General features: G+C 61.3%; 1 protein-coding gene across 1 annotated transcript; it reads right to left on the bottom strand.

Moving 5' to 3' along the window:
- Window positions 1-12,463: 12,463 nt before the first annotated feature.
- TMEM39B (transmembrane protein 39B) lies at window positions 12,464-20,885 on the bottom strand. Its single transcript, XM_051807407.1, has 9 exons — window positions 20,804-20,885; window positions 18,553-18,734; window positions 16,292-16,511; window positions 15,940-16,023; window positions 15,173-15,327; window positions 14,146-14,482; window positions 13,539-13,726; window positions 13,074-13,194; window positions 12,464-12,856 (listed from the first exon to the last, which is right to left on the bottom strand). The coding sequence occupies exons 2-9, from the start codon at window positions 18,678-18,680 to the stop codon at window positions 12,620-12,622; spliced, it is 1,470 nt and encodes a 489-aa protein (XP_051663367.1). The 5' UTR covers window positions 18,681-18,734; window positions 20,804-20,885; the 3' UTR covers window positions 12,464-12,619.
- Between the last annotated feature and the right edge of the window lie 157 nt (window positions 20,886-21,042).

Genomic DNA, 21,042 nt, shown 5'->3' with positions numbered 1-21,042 from the left:
CCGCTCTTATCCTGGGAAAAGGCCGTTTTCCCGCCCCGTGCGTGGCTGGAGGTGACACGCGGTGACACCGGGGGAGCGGGTGGAGGGCAGGAACCGGTGAATTCCGGCACGGACCAGACACCAACCCAAACCCTCCCGGTGCAAACCAGTGGCCACCAGCCGGTGGGAGCCAGCGGTGGGTCCCGTCCCTCCGCTGCCGCCTCGGGTTCCTCCGTCCCCGTGGGCAGGGAAGCGGAGCAGGGGGCAGAGGATGCTCCGGTTCCATCGGGCTCTCCCCGGGCTCGGGGGGCTTTGGCTGCCTGGGCAGGGCTGGTGATTTGCAGGCCGCAGACAGACGGACAGATTACGGTCTGCGTTCCCCTCCGGCAGATGGACAGGCAGACAAATCTCTGCCGCTCCCGCCCGCGGGGCCGGGGGGACGCCAGATCCTTGCGGATGTTGTTTTCCACTTTCCAGACCTACTTAAACTGCGGCTGATTATTAATTTATTGGGTGTTAAGCGCTGAGAGGCTGCAGGGCAGAGCGGGGGGACTTGGCTCCCACACCACAGGGCTGGAGAAGGACGAGGAGGGACCATCCCCAGCCCCTTGTCCTGCCCCGGCCACCCACCGCATTCCCCCGGCCCTTAACGAAGAATTGAGGCAATTATTTATTCATGTACTCACATCATCCCCTGGAGGGTTTTAAATTTGGGGGGGGGGGGACCCAGCCAGGGCGACCAACAGTGCTGGGAACGAAGCAGAGGGATTTCCATATTGATTTATAAATAGCAAAGGAATTAACTAATTAGATCACTCCAGGGAGAGAATTCCAGCAGGGAGAGTGCAGAGTTGGGCTGTGCCTTGTGCAGGGATGGAGGGTCACGGCTTCTGCCACCACCACGGCAGTGGCAGCTTGGGATCAGCCCTTGGGAGCAGCCTTTGGCTAAAATAGGAGCATTTAGGGTCTGGGGGCTGCCTGTGCTGCCATGTCCACCTGCTGTGCCCCTTGTTTGGCTTTCCCAGGGCACGGACACTGTCCTGGTCCCCAGGATGATGCTCATCCCGGGAGGATCCAGGATGAAGGGGCTGGGGCACTGCAGGTGCCGAGCAAGGCTGTGCTTCCTCAGCTGCAGGAGGAAAATCTGCCGAGCTCCACGCCAGGGGATTCCTGAGGGGCACAAGGAAGAGCCGGGAATCTCTATCCTTTGCCTAAGCAGAAGCTGGGAAGTGCCAAACCTGCCCGTGGAGCCGGTGCCAAGTGACCCTGCGACATCTGCACCGGGGAAAAAGCCTCCTGGACCCAAGCAAGGCTCTCCAGGGACTTTACCAGGGCTCTCCCTGTCACCACAACCAGTGTCCCCAAATCCTTCCTGCCCTGGGAAAGGCTCCAGCCCGGGAGGCTGTGGAGAGGCGCTGACTTCCCATAGAAACACATGAAAGGGCCCGTTCTTGTATCTGCCAGAGCCCCATCATTTTTGGTTGTGAAGATCCCATGGCAACCGGCGCCTTCTGCAACTGCTACACTTGCTATTTCTGGGCTTGCTTTTCCCTCCTGCAACATCCCCCTGCATCCCACCCCGCAGGATCAGCTCTGCTCTCCCCCGTCCTGGACATTTCCCACCCCATCACTCCCTTCCCCCCTCCTGCTGGGGGGGAGAGGGTGGCTGTGGAGGAGGAAAGGGAGAGCAACCTCCTCCATACCGTAGCTTGGAGACCATCTGCCCTTCTTCTGGGCCAGGAGCTGGAATATTTGCCACCAAAGCCAAGACCCAACCTCAACCCCTCCAGCCCCATCCTGTGCTGCCCCGGCCCCGGGGTGGCAATGGTGGGACTTGAGGGGTCCCAGATGCCTTCCCATAGACATGGGTTTTGGGTACTTTTGGCATGGTGGGGTTCAACACCCTGTGGGGAGCCCCTGCATTGCCTTTCCCAGCCTGATGATCCCTCCTGGCTGCTCCTGGGAGGACGGGAAGGCCCTGGCCCTGGCATCCCGCTCATCCCACGGGCCTTATCGCCCCTATCCCGGCCTTAGGCTGCATTTCGGGGCTGATAAAGGTCTCCCTGACCCTGAGCAGCCCAGCTGGGGAGCACTGCGAGAGCAGAGCAGCTGCCAGAGGGTGTCCAGAGGGAAAATGGGCTGCAGAACCCAGCTGGAAGCAGAGGTGGGAGGGCAGCGGGCGGTACCACAGCGGGCTCTGCTCCCCTGACCTGGGCAGGGTCCCCTGGCCGGGGCTGAGCAGGGACCAGGTCTCAGACCCTCCTTCCTCCTGAAAAGGGAAGTTTATAATGGAAACAAAAGCGATGCTGAGTCCAAGAGGAGCTTTTCCCATCCCGTTTCCTGCGGAGGTGGGACAGGAGCGTTCCCGCACGCCACAGCTGGGGCAGCCGGAGGGGAAGGGGGTGTTTTGGGTGGGCATCGTGCTCACCAAGTCCAGAATTCCTTCCCAATATCCCATCTAACCCTGCCCTCTGGCAGTGGGAAGCCATTCCCTGTGTCCTGTCCCTCCATCCCTTGTCCCAAGTCCCTCTCCAGCTCTCCTGGAGCCTTCTCTTTTCCAGGGGATCCCCCCCAGCTCTCCCAGCCTGGCTCCAGAGCAGAGGGGGCTCCAGCCCTTGGAGCATCTCCGTGACCTCCTCTGGACTGGCTTCAGCAGCTCCTGCTGTTGGACCCCAGAGCTGGGGGCAGCTCTGCAGGGGGGGTCTCACCTGAGCAGGGCAGAGGGGCAGAACCTCCCCCTCCCCTGCTGCCCACGCCGTGGGGATGCCGATCCCAAAAACACCCCTTGGCAGTGGGACACAACGTCCCACCACCCCCCAGCGTGGTGACCCCTTTTGCCCGAGTCCCCGGGGCCGGTGGCATCCAGCCGACCTCGTCACGGACCCGGGACAGGGAAGCGGGGCTGGGATGCTCCGGGGCCGCGGTCCCTCCCCCGGGAGCAGCGGGATCTATGGGCCTCTTTCTCCCGGCAAGTCAATGTGTCTTTTTGTTGCGCTGCCGGGGTTGATGCCGGCGAGCGGGGACAGACAATACGTCGCATTGTTCCCTTTCAGCAACATCTGACGGGCCCAGGCAGCAGAGAAGAGGCCAGTGTGTGTGCCCAGGATGGGGACGGCCGTGGGGGAAGGGACCGGGATGGACGGACAGGCAGCAGGAAAGACGCGGGGACAACCCCGGGCAGGCCTGGATGCAGGGCTGGAGGGATGCCGGGTGCCTGGGCGGCGTGGGAGATCACAGAATCGTGTTATTTTGGGCTGAGAGGGACCTTAAAGATCATTTAGACGAGGGAGGTGTTATTTCTGGAACCCAAACAGCCTGGAAAACCAGCTCTGAGAGCCACAGACTTCCCACCCTGCTCATCCTAATGGCATATTAATTATGAAGCCTCATTAAGAACCTCAAGTGTCAATACCGTGAACCTTCCCGTTGCTGGTGCCTCTCCCAGAATTCCTGGCTGCTTTCCCGGGACTCTGCAGCTGGGGGTACCTGTCAGCCCTTGTAAACCCAGGGAAATCCTCTCCCCAAAATCCCACAAAGGTGGGATGGAGCTCAGTCTCTGTGGGGCTGGGCTGCGGTGGGGGGGGATTGGGAGCAGAGCTTGGAGGGGGAATCACGGCAGTGCCAGGATAGTCTGCAACTTTCCATCAGAAATCCCCTCCTTCCCTCATCCCGGGCTGTCCCTGGCCGGGACTGCCTCATTGCCGGGAGCAGAATTCCCCTCAGCCTCAGAGCAAAACCGAAAGTGTCCCCGGGGCCACTGCAGCCCAGAGACCCCGGGGGTGGGCTCCGGGGGGGGCTGCTCCGTGCCCCAGACTGGTGCTGAGGTTTTTGGGGAGCACTTTGCCTTTCAGGAATCCCAGCTCAGCCGGTTCAGCTCACATCCTCCCGGGGAGCTGGTGGGATGCGCTGGGACGGGGCACGTGGGGGTTTTGGACCCTCTGGTGGCAGGTGCCACCCTCCGACCCCCTCACAAACCTCTTGCACAGCTTCCAAGGCCGGGGGAGCGCGGTGGGTCCCCCCTGTGCCGTCCCCATCCCTCTGCCAGGGGGGTCTGCAGTCCCTCTGTGGCGGGACACCAGCCCCCCCGGCCCACCCGCTCCGGGGAAGGTGCCGGGAGGGGACGGCAGCGGGTCTGGGGGAGCTGTCGGGGCGGGGGCTGGCGGTGTGGCCCCGTTTGGTGGCAGCGGTGCCCTCCCCGCCCCCACGGCTCGCTGGGATGCACCGGCGGATGCAGCTCGCCCAGACTTGCATGGCCGTAGCCATGGCAACGGCTGCGCCGGGCGGGATGCGGGGGGATGCGGGGGGATGCGGGCGCGGGGCTGCAGCGCTGCCATCGCACCCAGGGCTGGCTTCTTCCAGCGCTGGCTTCACCCCACATCTGTCTTCACTGCACATCTGGGTTCTCCCAGGTCTGGATTCCATGTCTGGGGTCAGCGAGGTCTGAGTTCATCCCACATCTGGATTCACCCCACATCTGGCTTCACTCACATCTGGTTTCATCCTATGTCCTGTTTCACCCAGGTCTGACTTCACCCCACATCTGGGTTCACCCAGGTTTAAATTCATCCCACATCTGGCTTCTCCCAGATCAACCCATATCTGGCTTCACTCCACGTCTGGCCTCACCCCCTGTCTGGTTTCACCCCACCTCTGGCCTCTCCCCACACCTGACTTCACCCCTGCATGAGCTCACCCAGCTCTGAGTTCACCCCATACCCGGCTCCCCCCCGTCCAAATCCCCCCTATTGCCAGCAGCGGTGCCCAGGGACACACGGACACGCCCAATCCCCGGGGTGCCGGTGCCAAGGGGGGGGTGCAGCCCTCGGGGAGGGGCCGGGCAGGGCGTGGACGGAGCCGTCACCGCGTTATCGGGGCCATAAAGCCGCCGCTGTTTGCACTGGTGCGGCCGCGCTTTGTCTCCGCATTAACTTTTAACCGCGCCGGCTTTTCCTCTCCGCTGCTCCCTCCCAGCCCCGCCGGGCTCGGGGGGCTGGATCCCAGCACGTGGCAGCGCCGGGGGGGGCCGCATCCCGCCCCCCAGCCCGCCGGGAGCAGGATGGGGACCGCTCTGGTCGCATCCCGCTCCTTCCCTCCCTCCGGACGGGAGCGGTGGGGGCAGAAGGGACATCGCGGCACCGCGGGGCCGCGGCTGCATCGGTGCCATCGGTGCCACGATGCCAGGCTGGTGCTGCCCACCTGCCCACCCCACCGCCCGCCCCAGCCCCCTCGCCGCCAGCCCGGCTGGGTTTGGCAGCAAAGCAGCTCAGCTGGAGAAAAGCCTCGGGCGCTGGAGTGACCCACTAACCTTCTTCTTCTTAAAAATGCATGAAATGCAGGCGGCTGCCGCGGGACTCGCACATGCACCGGGCGGGGGCACGGGCGGGGGCACGGTTTGGCACCGGGCGGGGCAGGGGGAGCCTCGGGGAGCCCCCCCGGGGGTACCCACTGCACTCGCCGCCCGGATTTGGGGGGCTGGTGCTCTTTGGTGCCTGGTACATCCCCAGCCCTGGCAGGGGGTGGCATGGGCAGGGATCCAGGGAGGTGCCCGGGCGTGGTGCAGCCCATCTGTGCTGGTGCCACCCGGATGTGGGAACGCCACGGCGGAGCGAAGTCCACCTGGAATGTCAGCCAGGAGCCCGCTGCCGCAGTCAGGGCTCACTCCAGGCTCCCGTGGGAGTCCAAGGACATCCCAAAGAGTCCTCCCTGCTCCGCCCAGTGCCACAGCGGTGTCCCACTGGAGGCAGGGGGTGGGTGGGGGGTCCCGTGGGCGCAGGCTCACCCCGTCACTGCCAGCACAGCCCTGACCTCGTTTCTCTCCAGCTCCTCCACGCCTTTAATACACCCGGAGCAGATGGCAGCGAGCCGGGGGGGGGGGTTTGGGGTGGCGGGGGGACGGCGGCTCAGCCCCTCCACGGGGACACAGACCCCGCTCCCCGTGCCCTGAGCACCCCGCGGCCCCAGTGGGACACGCGTGGCCCTGCCCCTGGTGTGGCCCTCGTGCCGGTGACCGCGGGGGAGGGGACACGTCCCCACCGCCCTGGAAGGGGTTAAGGGATTCTGTCGCATGCGGCTGATTGAATTTCGGGCTCCTTTGCATGGCTGATTGCGGCTGCAACACCTCCGTGAAGACACAGCACTATTTTTAGCTGCTCTGGGCTGGAGTTGAGCGGCCCCCTGGTAGCCCCGGGGCGGTGTCCGACCCCAGAATCCCACGGCAGGGGGGACAGGCACCCCTGGCCTTCGGCAGGAGCAGCAGAGGATTTGCAGGATTAAGGGTTTGCCTTTGTTTTTGTGTCACAATCCTGTTGGAAGAAGAAGAAACAAACCCCAGGAGCCAACAGCAGCCCAAGCTGTGATGCCGTTAGCCTGGATTGAGTAAATCATGGAGCTGCTCCATCCCTGCTCGGCTCCACAGCTCGGAGAGGGGCTCATTCCTTGGCTGGATCCATGTTTCCCATCCTCTTCCCTCCTCGCAGCCCTGCTCCAGTCACCGGGAGCTCCTCGGCCTCGCTGCTGCCCACACGGCTCCATCACCCCGACCAGCCCCGTTGTGCCTCGGGAGGAGGGAGGAAATCACGGTGGGGAGTTTTTTTCCAAGCCCTTCTGGAAATCCCTGCGGCTTCCTTGGGGTCTCAACCCTGACTCACGGGGCAGTGAAGGCGAGGCAGAGTGTGATGACCCACAGGAAGCTGCACAGGCTCCTCCCAGTGCTGCCCACGGCTGAGCCCCTGTCCCTGCACACACATACATGGTTACACCTCTATCCCTGCACACACACGGTCACACCTCTGTCCCTGCACACACATGGTTACACCTCTGTCCCTGCACACACACACATGGTCACATCTCTGTCCCTGCACACACATGGTCACACCTCTGTCCCTGCACACACGTGCCCCCCCCCAGCCGGGCCCTTCCCGCCCCAGTGCCAGCCAGGTGGCAGAGCAATCAGTCTCTCGACTCCTCCGACTGATTAACATAAATTGACACTGACTAATTAACTGTCCTGCCTCATTAGAGCCCGGATGCTGCATCCCTGGGAGCAGCAGGCAGCCGAGGAGCCCTGGCTGTTGATGCACCGTGGCCACGTTCCACCCCACACTGGGCACTGGCCACCCCTGGTCCCCCCCGACCGGGAGTGTCCCCATCCCTGTCCCCACCCCACAGCCCTTGTGAGGCTGCCAGCAGCGATAACGAGATTGGTTCCTAATCCACTTATTCCTGGCTGGAGCAGAGGGCTGGCAGCCTGCTTCCAACACCCAGAGGGCATTAAACCCCCAGACCCCGGGGCCAGCAGGGAAAACCCTGGTGGTCTCAGCTGTGGGGTGATGCCAGGGGGTGAAACATATGGAAAGACTGTGGAGAGCCGAACCCTCCAGCGGAGGTGACACCATCAGCAGCGTGGCCTTGGGGAGCAGCAGGATGAGCAAACCTTGCATCAGCCGGGAAGGGAGATAAGGAGCCCTTCCCAGTCCTCGCTGGGAGAGGGGGAGGGATGGGGGGTTGCTTTAGGGAGCGGGGTGCAGGGGTAGGTCACCCCGGCGCGGTGACACCCAGCTCCGCGGGAGGAAGGAAAAGGAAATTTTTCACTTCCCTGTTTGCTCAGGGCTGCCTGGGAAGCGGAGGCCCCGCGCAGGCCCCATCCTGCCGCTGCCTGCTGGCACCCGGGGCTGAGTCACGGCACGTCCGACCGGTTTGGGGGACACCCTTGGGCTCAGCGTGGGAATGTCCTGACCTCAGCACGGCACAGAGCCGGGACCGGCCCCGCTGAGCAGGACCCCCAGCTCCCCAAAACCCAGGGGAGGGGCTTTGCCCTGGGGGGTGTGGGTGCTCCCGGAAGGCTCCCGCTCATTCCCAGTGCCCTGCGTGCCATCCCTGCCGCCCTGAGCGCTGGATTATAAACTAGGTCAGCGGTAGATCCCCAAAAGTGATTGGAATCAGGGAATTGCCACTCCCTGGGGCGAGCCCGGCGGGAGGTTCGCTCCGCTCGACGCCGTTATCGCTGGGCTGGAAGGGAAGGGCTGGTGGAACAGGGACCCCCCGGAATTCCCCGACGGCAGCGCCAGGACCGGGTCCCTCATGGATCCTGGGCATCGGAGCCACGAGGAAGGCACAGGGGCTTGGTCACAAGGCCAGGTCACCCCGTCCGAGGCTCAGGAAAGCGGATGGACGGTGCTGGCACGGCCGGGAACGCTCCGTGCGGAGGAGGCAGCGCCGCGGGGCAGGAAGCGGGACGGCAGCGGGGCAGGAAGGCAGCCCCGGCCCCGGGGCCGGCGGAAGAGCGGCGGGAAGGCTCGAGGGAGGAAGCCTGGCCCCGGCCAGGGGCTGCCCCGGTGCATGTGTGGGGGCAGTGAAACGGGGCCCGGCCGTGCCCGCGGTGGGACCGAAACTCGGCGGTTCCCGGGAGAGCCGCGGGCTGCAAACGCCTCTCGACGCTCCAGGGGCTGCAGGTCCCGGCCTGTCCTGCAGCAACCACACGTTGGGACTCGCAGCCTCGTGCTGCAGGGTGGGAGATCCCAAACCCGGGGTGCAGGACCCCCTTCCGGTGGTGGCAGAGGCGGTGCTGCCACTCACAGAGCTCCTGGCTGGGGTCTGACCAAGGATCCAGGACCCCCAGGGGCGTAGGGGTGGGTTTGGAGGGGGACTTACGTTCCTTTGGAGCTCCGTGAGGGTTTGGGGAGCTCAGCCTACACAACACCCAGCCTGACACCCACCTGGGAGGTGGGCGACCTTCCCGAGCTCTCCCCTCGTCCCAGCTCTTGGGAAACGTCCCAACACTCCCCAAGGTCTCCATTCAGCACCTCCGAGTCCTCGAGCATCCCCAGCCCAGATCACTGGGAATATTTAGCTCAGGCCCGGAGCGATGCCGCTGGAGGGGCCGCGCCCCCGCTGTGCCCACCGTGCCGGGGGTCTCATCCCAGTGTCTCCCAGTGCAGGGGTGGAGCGCTGGGAGCTGCTCCTCGCTCGGCGGCCGAGCAGGGGATGGAGCTGTTAAATATTTATAGCGGCGGTCGGAGCTGCCGGGTAAAATGGCAGCGGAAGCGGAGGGGGGACGGCGGGAGGGTCCATCTGGCCCCCGCACTCGGAGTCACCATCTGCTCCCCGCGGGAGCCGCTCCCGGCGCCGCGGCGGGGCCCGGGATGCTGGGGGTGGTGCCTCTGCTCCCGGGCACAAGTGCGATGAGTTCGGTGGTCTCAGGCGATGGCGGAGGGTGGGGGGGTTGGCTCAGGGTCCGACCCACCACCCCGTGTTTGCTCCAGCTCCCGGGTCCCCATCGTGGGCTTGTTTGGAGGAGGAAATGAGGACATGTGTGTAATTGCTAATGAGGATGCGCATATGCTAATCAGGGCTCCCAATTATGGCAGGACGGGGCCTCGTGGGCTGTGTCCTGCCCCGTGGGCTGTGTCCTGCCCCGGTTTTGGCCAGGTGAGCCCCGGGGCAAGGTCAGGCAGTGGTGGCCGGCTCAGCTCAGCTTGGCTCAGCTCATCTGGGCTCAGCTCAGCATCTCCTGGGTTTGGGTGCCCCCATGGAGACCCCACAGCTCTGGGTCTGGAGGAGAGCAGGGTCTGGGGTCCTGCTCGGGGGTCCCCAGCTCCCAGCCCTGGAGGAGCAGGGATGCTGGTGGGATGGGCACAGGGAAGCAGCTCCCACCACCCCTCTGATGTTCTTCCCCTCTTGATCTCACAACCTGCCACGGTGCGAGGTGATGGTGGGCAAACAAATCCTTGATTAGCCACTTTTGGGATTTGGCTTTGTTAATGTCAAAAATATTTATTAAGGAAGAATTAAAGCTACCAGTCTCTGGATATAGGATGGTACAGCCCAGGTGGGATCACCTTTGGCTTGGTGGAGTGCTCCTGTCCCACCCTCCCCCATCCCAATTCCCACCTCAGCTGCTGCTGGATGCTGGATTTGGCTGTGAACCAGCCAGGGACGGGCTGGGATTTCTGGGGGGACGAGGAGATGCTGGGAAGTGTCTGTCAGGTCCCCAGTGAGGGGGTTGAGCTGCAGGATAACCCAGAAATCCGGGACCCAGCAATGGACAGTGTCCGTCCTCCATCTGTGCAGAGCTGGGGTGGGAGCAGCCAGGAGCTGACTGACTGTAGGTCCAAGGAACAGGGATAGGGTGGGAGACGTGGCCTCCCAGGAATGCTGGGACGGGCTTTGCGGGGAAAACAGCCACTTCCCATCAGCTGCATCCGCTGGGAAGCAGTGGGAAGCAGTGAGGGGATTCCCGGTGGGCTGTAGGAGGCTGAAGCTTATCCCCATTTCGGGTGTGAATAGGGAGGGCTCAGCCACATCCCCAGCAGTGCCAAACCCACGGAGGGCATTTCTGCCCGGATTTTTGCTCCAGCACAGCCGTTGTCCTGGGGTCCCACTCCTGGGGGCACCCCGGGACGTGTCCCCAGCAGACACGGGGCTCCCTGTCCCTCCTGGCTCGGGGCCCACACCACGATGCCCGCCCAGCCAGGGGGACACTCGGGTGGGATTATCCATAATTGCCTGCACTTTGATGTCCATCACCTCCTCCCGGGGGATCCTCGTTACCTGCAGCAAACCTGGCCTGGCATCTGGCTGCTAATCCCGGGATTAGCGGGCGTGGGGAGGGTGGCAGATGGAGCCCAGCCAGGCCGGGACCCCCGGGGTGCAGCCCATGGGCCAACACTGTTTGGGTTGTCCAGGACCCCCAAGGCAGCTGGGTCCCCAGTGGAGCCACGTCCATGGAGAGCCTGGCTGCTCCCAGGGGAATTCCCACCCGGGATCTCCCCTGGGGCCTCATCCCCTCCAGAGGCCCTGGGAAAGCCCCCGTTCAAGGGAAATGAGACGTGTCACTGCTCCCAGTGACAGCCTTTCCCAGCTGCAGGAAGAGCATTTCTGGGAAGCCAGTAATCTCTGTGTCCAGCTTCTTCTTGCCCCCAGAATATCTGCAGCGCACTCAGGCTGGGAAAAAGGGAAGGGGAGAAGGAAATGGCTGCACGTCTCCATCCTGTGCCCACCCAAATCCATCTCCTTCATCCCTGGGGTCCTGGCCGGGCAGGGGGAGGAACAGGAGGTCCTGAGGGAGCTGCTCCCAGGGCTGTGTGCCGGGGGGGTGGGTCTGTGCCCCCCAATTCCCAGCCAAACCCCCCCATCCTGTGGCCGAGCGCCCCACGGCTGCGTGCTAACCCCAGGGTCCCTGCTCAATGGGAGGAAGGAAATCCTCATCCTCGGGAAAGGCTGGACACGGCCGTTTCCTCCCGCCGTGCTGGGGAGGGGGCCGGGGCACCGGCACACCCGCCCTTGGCGCCCCGACATCATCACCCCCCACCCCATCCCTATGGAAACCCCGTCCGGAGATTGGATTTGGTCCTGGTGGGGTCACACGGGAGCCAGGGACAGGCTGGGGGGGCCTCTCTGTGCCCTCCGACCCCAGGGGACCTTCCGGGGGGGTCGGGGGGCTCCTGCAGCCGCCCCAGGCAGCGAAGCCCCTCGGTGTCCGCTGGCGTGGGGGGATCCCGGATCCGTGCGGGTCCCGGTGTGGGCTGGGAGGGAGGGAGGGCACAGTCCCGGGGGGCTCGGTCGCATCCGGCTCCCCCCCCCCCCCCCCAGCCCTCGGTATTCCCGCGGCTCCTTCCTCTTCCTCGCCCTTCGCCCGCTGACGGCAGCGCTCACAAAGGGTGCCCTTTGCCCCTCCGTGTCCCCGCCGCCCCTCGGGGCTCTGCCGGGCACCGAATCCGCCCCGCCGGTGCCCCGGGCGATGCTGCCGCCGCTCCCGGCCCTTGTCCTGCTCCCGATGCCGCTCCCGGTTCCCCGCGACCCGCTCCGGGGCTCCATCTCCGCTTTCAGTCGCCAATAATCGCCCCCGGGGCGGCGGGGTTGGACTGGGAGCGGGACCGGGATTGAGACGGGGATCAGGACAGGGATCGGCAGCGGGACCGGGATCAGGATCGGGGAGGATATTGGGATCGGGAGAGATATCGGGATGGGAAGCGGGACCGGGACCGAGGTTGGGAGCGGGATCGGGACCGAGATCGGCACCGGGATCAGGATCGGCACCGGGATCAGGATCGGGATCGGGATCGGGATCGGGATCGGCACCGGGATCAGGATCGGGATCGGGATCGGGATCGGGATCGGCACCGGGATCAGGATCGGGATCGGGATCAGGATCGGGATCGGGATCGGGAGCGCGCGCTCCGGGCGCCCCCTGGCGGCGGCGGGGCCCCGCCGGAACAAAGGCCGGACCCGGGACCCCCCCCGGGATCTCCCGGGACCCCCTCGGGACCCCCCCACGGGCAGGAGGGAGCCCGGGACCCCCCCCTAGGGCCGGCACACCCGGGGAACGAGCTGCGCCCCTTCCTCCTCTCCCTCTCCCTCCTCGTCCTCCCGCTCCTCCTCCTCCTCCCCCGGCCCGGGGGTCCCACCCCGCCCCGCGCCCTTCTCGGAGGGGGGCGTGTGCCGCGTGGGAGGGATTATTGAACCGAACAACAAACGCACAAACAACTTGTTGGGAGTAAAAAAATATGTTTTTTTTTTTTCCTTTTAATTACATCAGTTATCAAAGAAAAAAAAAAAAAAAGCAGTGGTAACAAAAATACAAAGCTCTGAGGGTTTCTTGTTTTGTTTGTTCTGTAACAAGCTCAGCATCAGTGCAATTGTTTTAATTTAACTTCTGCTCTGAGTCCCTGCTGGCAGCATATGAGTAGGCTTTGCCCAGCACCAGACGGTCACGCAGCAGCTTGAAGAAGGCGTAGTAATTGCTGAAGAGGATCAGAGCCAGGGAGATGGTCTGGTGCCACTTCTCCGAAGAAATCAGCGAGTAAAGCTGGTAGAAGATGACGGCCCCTTCCAGCAGGATCAGGATGTTGAGGATCCTCAGTGGTTTGCTGAAAAAGAACTGTGGGAGAACACAGTGAGGCAACCGAGCGAGAGGCGGAACCTCTGGGGTGGGTTTTGGGTGGGATCCCTCTGGGATTATCCACAGGGATAAGTAACTTCCCACCCTGGGCACTTGGAAAGCCACCCTCTGGCAGCCCCAGGTGTCCAGGACACGAGGACCATGGCCCTGCCCGGGTGCTACCCCTCTGTTTCCCAGGAAGGAGACGTGACCTTACGTGGAACCTGAAGTGCGAGACGTCGGAGGGCACGGCCACGTTGTAGTGCCCCACGGCCTTGTACACGTTCTTGCTGTGCTTCACCAACACCCCCTGCGGCCACATGCACTCCTCAGTCCACCTGCAGGGAACAGGGAGCCCTCAGTGCTGCCTGCACGTGGCAACAGGGGCTGCTGCCTTCCCCCTGCCCACGGGGAGCACGGGCAGGTTGGCCTGTCCGGGTGTGTCACCACGGTGGTGACAACTGGCAGGTACCCGCGGCCAGGAGCGGCAGGAACCTTGCCAAAAATCAGCTCTGCTGGCTGAGCTTGGCAGTGGGCAGTGCACAGAGTGTCTGTGTTATTGGAGGTGTCAGCCCACAACTCCGCTCTCAGTTTTCTCCCTCGTTTTTTATTTTAAGGCCGAGCTCCCCGTCCAGCCCTCTCAGGGAAAACCCAGCCCTAACCCCAGGAGAGAATTCCTTACTGATGCTGCAGCACGTTGGAGCAGAGGGCTGGATCCACCTTCTGCCAGCAGCCCAGGTGTGCTGCAGCCTTGTGGAGCAGGTCACAGTAGCGGGCAGGGAGCAGGTACTGCATCAGGATCACGGAGGTGCTGATGGAAACCAGCAGGAAGAGCTCACAGGACCAGCGTTTGTCGTAGTACTGAGTGTTCTGTGGGGGGACAGGAACGTGTGGCATGTTTGGGCATTGGTGTGACAACGTGTCTGCACAGCCCCACCTGCCAGAGCCATCAGAACACAAAGCACCCAGGCAGGTAGAAGGAGGCAGCTGCATGCAGCTGTTAATCCCGCTTGGAAAGCAGCACCCACATAGGATGGCTGATGCAGAACTGCTGTGCCAGCACCAAAAACAGGGGGATGGCTCCTGATGCTCCCCGTGCTCAGCTGACAGCGGGTGGGAGCACCAGGGGACAGACCTCCCTGGGGGATGAGTTATGAGGAGACATTTGTCTCATTCACAGATTAGGAACATAACATTAGTACCACATCTTAGGGATTCAACAATGTCCCCCTCCACGCTGCCACCACGGCCCAGTGCCCACCTCCCAGCCAGCCCCAGCCCTCTCTCACCTTCACAAACCAGACGGGCACGAAGGCCACGTAGTAGGCACTGAGCATGGAGCTCACCAGCACCTCCTTCATGCGCCAGTTGAAGTCCATTTTGAGGTACTCCACCTCGTTGCGGATGAGGTCCGGGGAGAGGCAGCAGGCGTGGGTGGGCATGGCCTCCATGCCGTACATCTGCCGCGTGTGCTGCTTCCACGTCTCCTTGAGCACCGTCAGGTAGTCCCTGCCCCGGGCCCCCACCTCGCCCGTGTCCCTGGGGCCGATGTTGGCCACCTGGGCAAACAGCCCCGCCTTGCGCAGGTCACAGTTCAGCTGCAGGAAGGGAATGTACATCCCGAACCTGGGGCAGCACAGGGCGGAAGAGCTGTTAGTCCTGAGGGTTTGCTGCAGCACAGCCCCTTCCCAAAGCCAGGAGGAGGTTCCCTGTGGTTGCCCCATGCCTGGAAGTGTCCAAGGCCAGGCTGGAGCAACCTGGGCTACTGGGAGGTGTCCCCGCCCGTGGCAGGGGGTGGAACGGGATGATCTTTAATGTCCCTTCCAACCCAAACCATTCCATCATTCTGTGATTCTAAATGGCCTCTAATACCCATAGAAACTCCTGAAAAGAGCTTCACCACTGATCTCAAGTCTCAGATCTTTATGGATGCTTCCTCCTCCATTTATCAGGGAGAAAGGAGCTATTTTCCACACACGACTGGAAGCAAAACCAGCTCCCTTTTATCAGTTAACATGAAGCAGGGAAGTCATTTGATTCCCTCCACCTGGAGCCAAAGGAAACTGAAGCCACGAGTTTTTTGAACACTATGGGAAAAGCACACACTCCCTTCTCAGAGGACACAAGCAATCTAAGGATTGGTGCTCACATAAAGCTGAGACACAGACAGATGTCAAAGACCTGCCCTGCCAGCACGGAATGGGACACAGCAAAAGGGAAAAGGTGACCAGGTAACTGAGCACTTCCTGAGGTTTCACCTCAACACCCCCTGCAGTGCCCATGAGGGATCCCCCTCCCTGACACAGGGATACTCACGGGTAGCACAGGAACAGGAGGTTGAGGAAGGAGTAGGTTCTGAAGAGGTGGATGATGGATCGGCACAGGCTCCAGCCCGTGCCGGTGAGGACGGCAAACCGAGTGACCACCAGGAACACGGAGCGGGGCAGGGACACTTTGCCACTCTGGGAAGCCTGTGGGAGAGAGGAGAGAGCTGGGCACAGGGGAGGCTCATTCCCTCTTCCTGCAGGGAGCAGACTCAATCTGTGAATCAAGTAAAGCACCAGGGAAAGGCTGAGTGATGCCAGGACAGGGAGGCCTTCTGTGGAATCTCCACTCTCCAAAATCTCTGGAATCTGGGCCTCGTTCCTCAGGCTGGAGGGAGGAGAGCTCTGAGTTCCTTGTTAAACTCTGGCAGTTAAAGTGTGACCAGCCCACCCTCCTGGCCCTGCTCACCACAGGACATTTCCACGGTGAGCAGACACCCACTGACTTTCCTTGGGGAAAGGTGGAGTGATGGAGAGAACAGGAAAAGAGCCAAATAGGAGGAGGGAAGCAGAATCACTACAAGTCTAGTTGAGACAGTAATTCAGAGACAATCCCAGAAGGACAGAGTCGGGAGAGGTGGTTTGGGGCTCTCAGTTCTGTTCTCTGCTCTTCCCACTCTAAACCATGCCTGGGATTCTGACTTGGGCATATCACAAAGCTCTTTAGGAAAAGACAGAGGAGTTTGGAACTGCAGAAGGGACACACAGCCTTGAAATTCCCCCCAAAGAACAGCTCTGAGATCTGCCTGGGGACTTTACCTCCTTCACAATAGCACTGATGAGCCGCCGGGCCAGGACGATGGTTGTCACCGTCAGCACGTTGAAGTCAATAAGGTGAAAGTTCTGTGGAGACAAAACCAAAATGATCCCGTTCCCATGAGGCAGCAGAAACCCACATTCAACAGAGAAACTCCCAAGTTATCCTCTTCTCTTTGGACTCTCTTCCAAGATTGGAGAGAGAATGACAAGCAGGCAGCCAGCGCCCAAAACTTGGCAAAGTAAAGAGTTGCAGAGTCACGTGTAGTTTACATTAAATATAAATATATATAAAAAGTAATGTTTAACGACCCCAGAGACATCCTGGGAGTATCATCTGTCCTCTGGTGCTTACCAGTGATGTGTGGGAGGGAGGGTGGGAGGGTGGGTACCACCACACCGTCTTGTAGATGTTGATGTAGTGGACAAAGAGAGCGACGAGGTGACAGAAGAAGAGCTGGAGCTCGAACAGGACACTCCTCTCCACAGGCAGCTCTGGGATCTTACAGTGCCTCAGGGGGACCACTGTCTGTGCTGCCAAAGGGGGGCTGGAAAGGCCTGTACCTGAGCCACTCCTGCCAAGGGAAGCCAAGAGTCAGGAATGAAGAGGGCAATGTCCTCCTGCCCACCCACCCAGGCTGTACAAGGTCTAACACTGAGAAACCCAAGCTAACCATCAGTGGCTGCCACAAACCAGAAGTGTCAGCACCCCAAAGACGTCCAGGATGACTCTGGCAGGCAGATGTGAGCAGGAATTTGCCCAGAGAAAGCAAAACTTGGAACCAGGCCAGCCTACAGCACCAGGTCACTTGATATTAAATCCCCTGTGCTGAGCCAGGTTCAAACCCAGGGCTGTGCTGTGCTACTCAAGGGACAACCAGTGACTCCCTTAATTAATTGGAACCTTTCAGACCTCAAGTTGCTATTTACATATCTAAGAGTGCTTGAACATGAAAGACAGAGCAATTACACACAAGCCCTTGTTCATTCTTCACCTTCTATTCACCTGAGGAGGAAAAACAAGTTTAGCCAGAGGTGTGTGTTCCTGTGTGAGCACGTACAGGATCCCAGACAGATCCTTTAATCGAGGGGAATTAAGATACACCAGATATATCTCTCCTGATTTGCAGTCTCTAAATAACAACAGGCGAAGGAATCTGGGTGTGGGTTTCAAAGAAACTGCAGAGCACAAACTCCCATCGAAAATCCCAAAATGAAACCACAGGTGTGGCTGCAGGAAGGCTGCTGATCCTGGGGGATGCAGCTGGATCAGTCCAGGGTTTAAAACAGCAGGGCTGACAGCCTAAAATGAGGGGGAAAATCTTAGGAGATGTCTCTCTGAAATGACCAGATTCCCAAGGTGAAAGAGATTCAGCTCCTCAGGATTGATTAAACTGTGGAATCACAGAATGGCCGGGGTTGGAAAGGACCTTAAAACCCATCCAGTCCCACCCCCTGCCCTGGGAAGGGACACCTCCCACTAGAGCAGCCAAGCCCCAGCTCCATAAGCAGGAGGTGCCTTATGAACCCTGCAAAGAAAATGTTAAATCTGTCTAAACACACTCCCTGCTGAGGGCCCTGGGCCAGGAAAATCACAGGGATACAGTTATCCAGGCAAGTCATTGCAAGGCCACAGGTGGAGCAATCCAGCTTTGCTGGGAGAGCACACACAGCTCCTTATCACAGGTGGGGAATGCACAAACCCACAGCCCAGCTCATCCCCAAGGAATCTGGGCTTTTCAGGAGGGTATGGAGTGACAGGGCAAGGAGGAATGGCTTCCCACTGCCAGAGGGCAGGGTTAGATGGGACAGTGGGGAGAAATTCCCCCCTGGGAGGGTGGGGAGGGGCTGGAATGGATTTCCCAGAGAAACTGTGGCTGGCCCATCCCTGGGAGTGTCCAAGGCCAGCTTGGAGCAACTTGGGACAGGGGAAGGTGTCCCTGCCCATGGCAGGGGGTGGGACTGGATGGGCTTTAAGGTTGGAAAAGCTCTCCGAGATGGTTAAGTCCAATCTTGTGCCCCCAAGCCCATCAAACCCTCTCACAAAGCTCCACATCCACTCGTTTTAACACTCCCAGGGATGATTTGAACACCACAGGGATGGTTTGGACACTCCCAGGGATGGTTTGGACGCTCCAGGGGTGGACTGGACACCCCCAGGGATGGTTTGGACACCCCCAGAGATGGTTTGGACACTCCCAGGGATGGTTTGGACACTCCAGGGATGGTTTGGACACTCCCAGGGATGGTTTGGACACTCCAGGGATGGACTGGACACCCCCAGGGATGGGGACTCCCCCACTTCCCTGGGCAGCCCCTTCCAAGGCCTGACCACCCTTCCTGTGAGGAATTTTTTCCTGTTATCCCACCTCACCCTCCCAGGCGACAGGACAAGGGATGAACGGCTTCAAACTGCAAGAAGGGAGAACAGGGTGGGACACTGGGAAGAAATTCCTCCCCTGTGAGGGTGGGGAGGCCCCAGCACAGGCCACCCAGAGAAGCCGTGGCAGGGAGTGGGAATGGGACGAGCTCCAAGATCCCTCCCAGCGCAACCCACGGCAGGGTGGCTGCAGAGGGGAGCAGAGCCTGGCTGGCCGTGGCTCTGGGGGGCCGTACCTGGTGCGGGAGCGCACGCCGGTGACGGAGGAGCCCGAGGAGTGCGCGGAGCCGCCGGCAGCTCCGGGCTCACACAGCGGGTTCCGGCAGTAGGAGGTTCTGTTGGGGCCCCGCCGGCCCCCGGCCATTCCCGAGCCTCACTGCAGGAGCTGCTCACTGCGGGATCGCTCCGGGCCCCACCACTGCAAGCAGAGATGGAGCACTGATTAGGGATGGTGGATCATTCCGGGCTCATCCGTCACCGCCACGGCAGGATAACCCGATTCCCAACCCTGTTCCCAACCCTGTTCCTTGCCTCCGGCATTTCCCCAGGCTGTGGATGAGGGCTTGTTGAGGTGCTGGGAATTCATGGAGAGTCCGTGTGGGGAGGCTTCCACGGAGCTCTTCCTGCCTCCCTCCCAACCCAAGTTTACAAGGAATTTGATCAGCATCCCTGTGGTGTTATCCCTGTGCCACAGGCAGGGCAGAGACTCAAGAATTCCCCCAAAAGGAATTCAGGGAGTTAGGGATATCAGAGACACCCAGAGATGCTCAAGAATTCCCCCAAAGGACCCAGGAAATTAGGGATATCAGAGACACCCAGAGATGCTCAAGAATTCCCCCAAAGGACCCAGGAAATTAGGGATATCAGAGGCACCCAGAGATCCTCAAGAATTCCCCCAAAGGACCCAGGAAATTAGGGATATCAGAGACACCCAGAGATGCTCAAGAATTCCCCCAAAGGACCCAGGAAATTAGGGATATCAGAGGCACCCAGAGATGCTCAGGAATTCCCCTGAAGGATCCAGGGAATTAAGGATATAAAAGACACCTAGAGATGCTCAAGAATTCCCCCAAAGGACCCAGGAAATTAGGGATATCAGAGGCACCCAGAGATGCTCAAGAATTCCCCCAAAGGATCCTGGGGATTAAGGATATTACCCGGGTCCTCTTTGCCCAATTTTGTGCTGAAATTGAAGATTACAACTTTTTCTTTTTTTTTTTCCCAAGGAATTACAGACTGGCTTTTTCCTTTTTGGCTCCTTAGAACTGGGAAAAAGAACCCATTTTTAGGGCATTTGTTGTTTTATGTTTGCATGGCACTGAGGAACAGCCCAAATTTAGCTTTTCCAGGGATGTTTGCCACAGTGTAAACCATAACACTAATCCCAAGGTTTTTAAACCTTCCCTGGATCCCGCTTAAACCTCAGGAGACCCTACACAACTTCAGAGAAAGGAGAAGGTGATAAAACCCCCATTTACAAGTGAAATCTGAGCTGTGAGGAAACTCAGGTCACACCAGTTACTGAACATTCCTTTTCCTGGCGGTGGATAATTTCCAGTTTGCACCACTTGGAGTAAAAAATACTTGCTGAGGGTTTAGAGACTGTTCTTAAAAAAGTTTTAAAGCTGGAGCTGAGCTCAGGAATCCTAGTGTTGGACAGTGTGGGACAGCTGGGAAACATCAGGATGCAGTTTTGGGGGGTGCAGGAGGTCTGGGAGCTCCCTGGAAGCTCTGAGGGAGCAGTGGAGACTGTGAGGGCACAGACAGGGGGGGTTCGGGGTCTGCAGGAGGGCAGGAAGGAGCCACAGAGGCTCCAGGGGAAAAATGTGGGGGCACAAGGAGGGCTAAAGAAGAGCAGTGGGGGTCAAGGGGGGCATGGGGGAGCAATAGGGGCTGAAGAGGAAATGTGGGGGCACAAGTGGGGGTTGTAGAAGAGCTGAGGGGGCCACTGGGGGCTCTGGGGGGGCAACAGGGGCTATCAGGGGGAAATCTGGGGGTGCACGTGGGGACTGCAAGAGAGCAGTGGCCAACACAGGGGGTCTGGGGGAGCGTAAGAAGGAAATGTGGGGGTACAAGTGGGGTCTAAAGAAGAGCTGAGGGGGCCAAGGGGGCTCTGGGGAAGCAACAGGAGCAGTCAGGGGGTGATGGGAGCTCTGAGCGCCCGGGAGGTCCGGCTGGGGCAGCACCGGGACCCTCCAGGGAGCCCGGGGGTGGCCCTGCAGCCTCTACTGGGGCACACAGGACCTGCATTAAGGATTCCGGAGGGAGGTGAGGGGTCCATGAGCACGCCCCGAGGCTGCTGCGGGGCTCTGGAGGGGCTCCGGGCGAGGCCGCGCCCCCCCTGAGCGCGGCGCGGTCGGGGCGGGGCGAGCCGCGGGGCTGCGCCGCGCCCCGCCCGGCGCACGGGCCGTCCCCGCGGCTGCCGGCGGGGCTCCCCCCGCCCGCTCCCAGCCCGGTCCCGGGGCCCCCTCCCCGGTCCCCCCTCACCCATCGCCGCCGCCGCTCCGCCTGTGCCGGCCACAATATGGCGGGCGGGCCGCGACGGCGGCCGGCGCGGGACAAGCTTCGGCGGGGCGCGAACGCCACTGGCCACGCCCCCACCCGCTTGGACACGCCCACCTGGTACTTGAACACGCCCCCATCCCGCTCGGTCACGCCCAAAGCCACGCCCTCTCCGGGCCGAGGGCGCCGCAGGGTCCCAGCGCCCACCCGTGGGTTCCCCCCCC

The sequence above is a fragment of the Manacus candei genome, unplaced genomic scaffold, assembly GCF_025592945.1.
Source record: "Manacus candei isolate 608988 ecotype Guabito, Panama unplaced genomic scaffold, ASM2559294v1 h1tg000070l, whole genome shotgun sequence".
Taxonomy (NCBI): domain Eukaryota; kingdom Metazoa; phylum Chordata; class Aves; order Passeriformes; family Pipridae; genus Manacus; species Manacus candei.
Note: the sequence above shows the minus strand (reverse complement) of the source record. Positions and strands in the feature narration are given on the sequence as shown.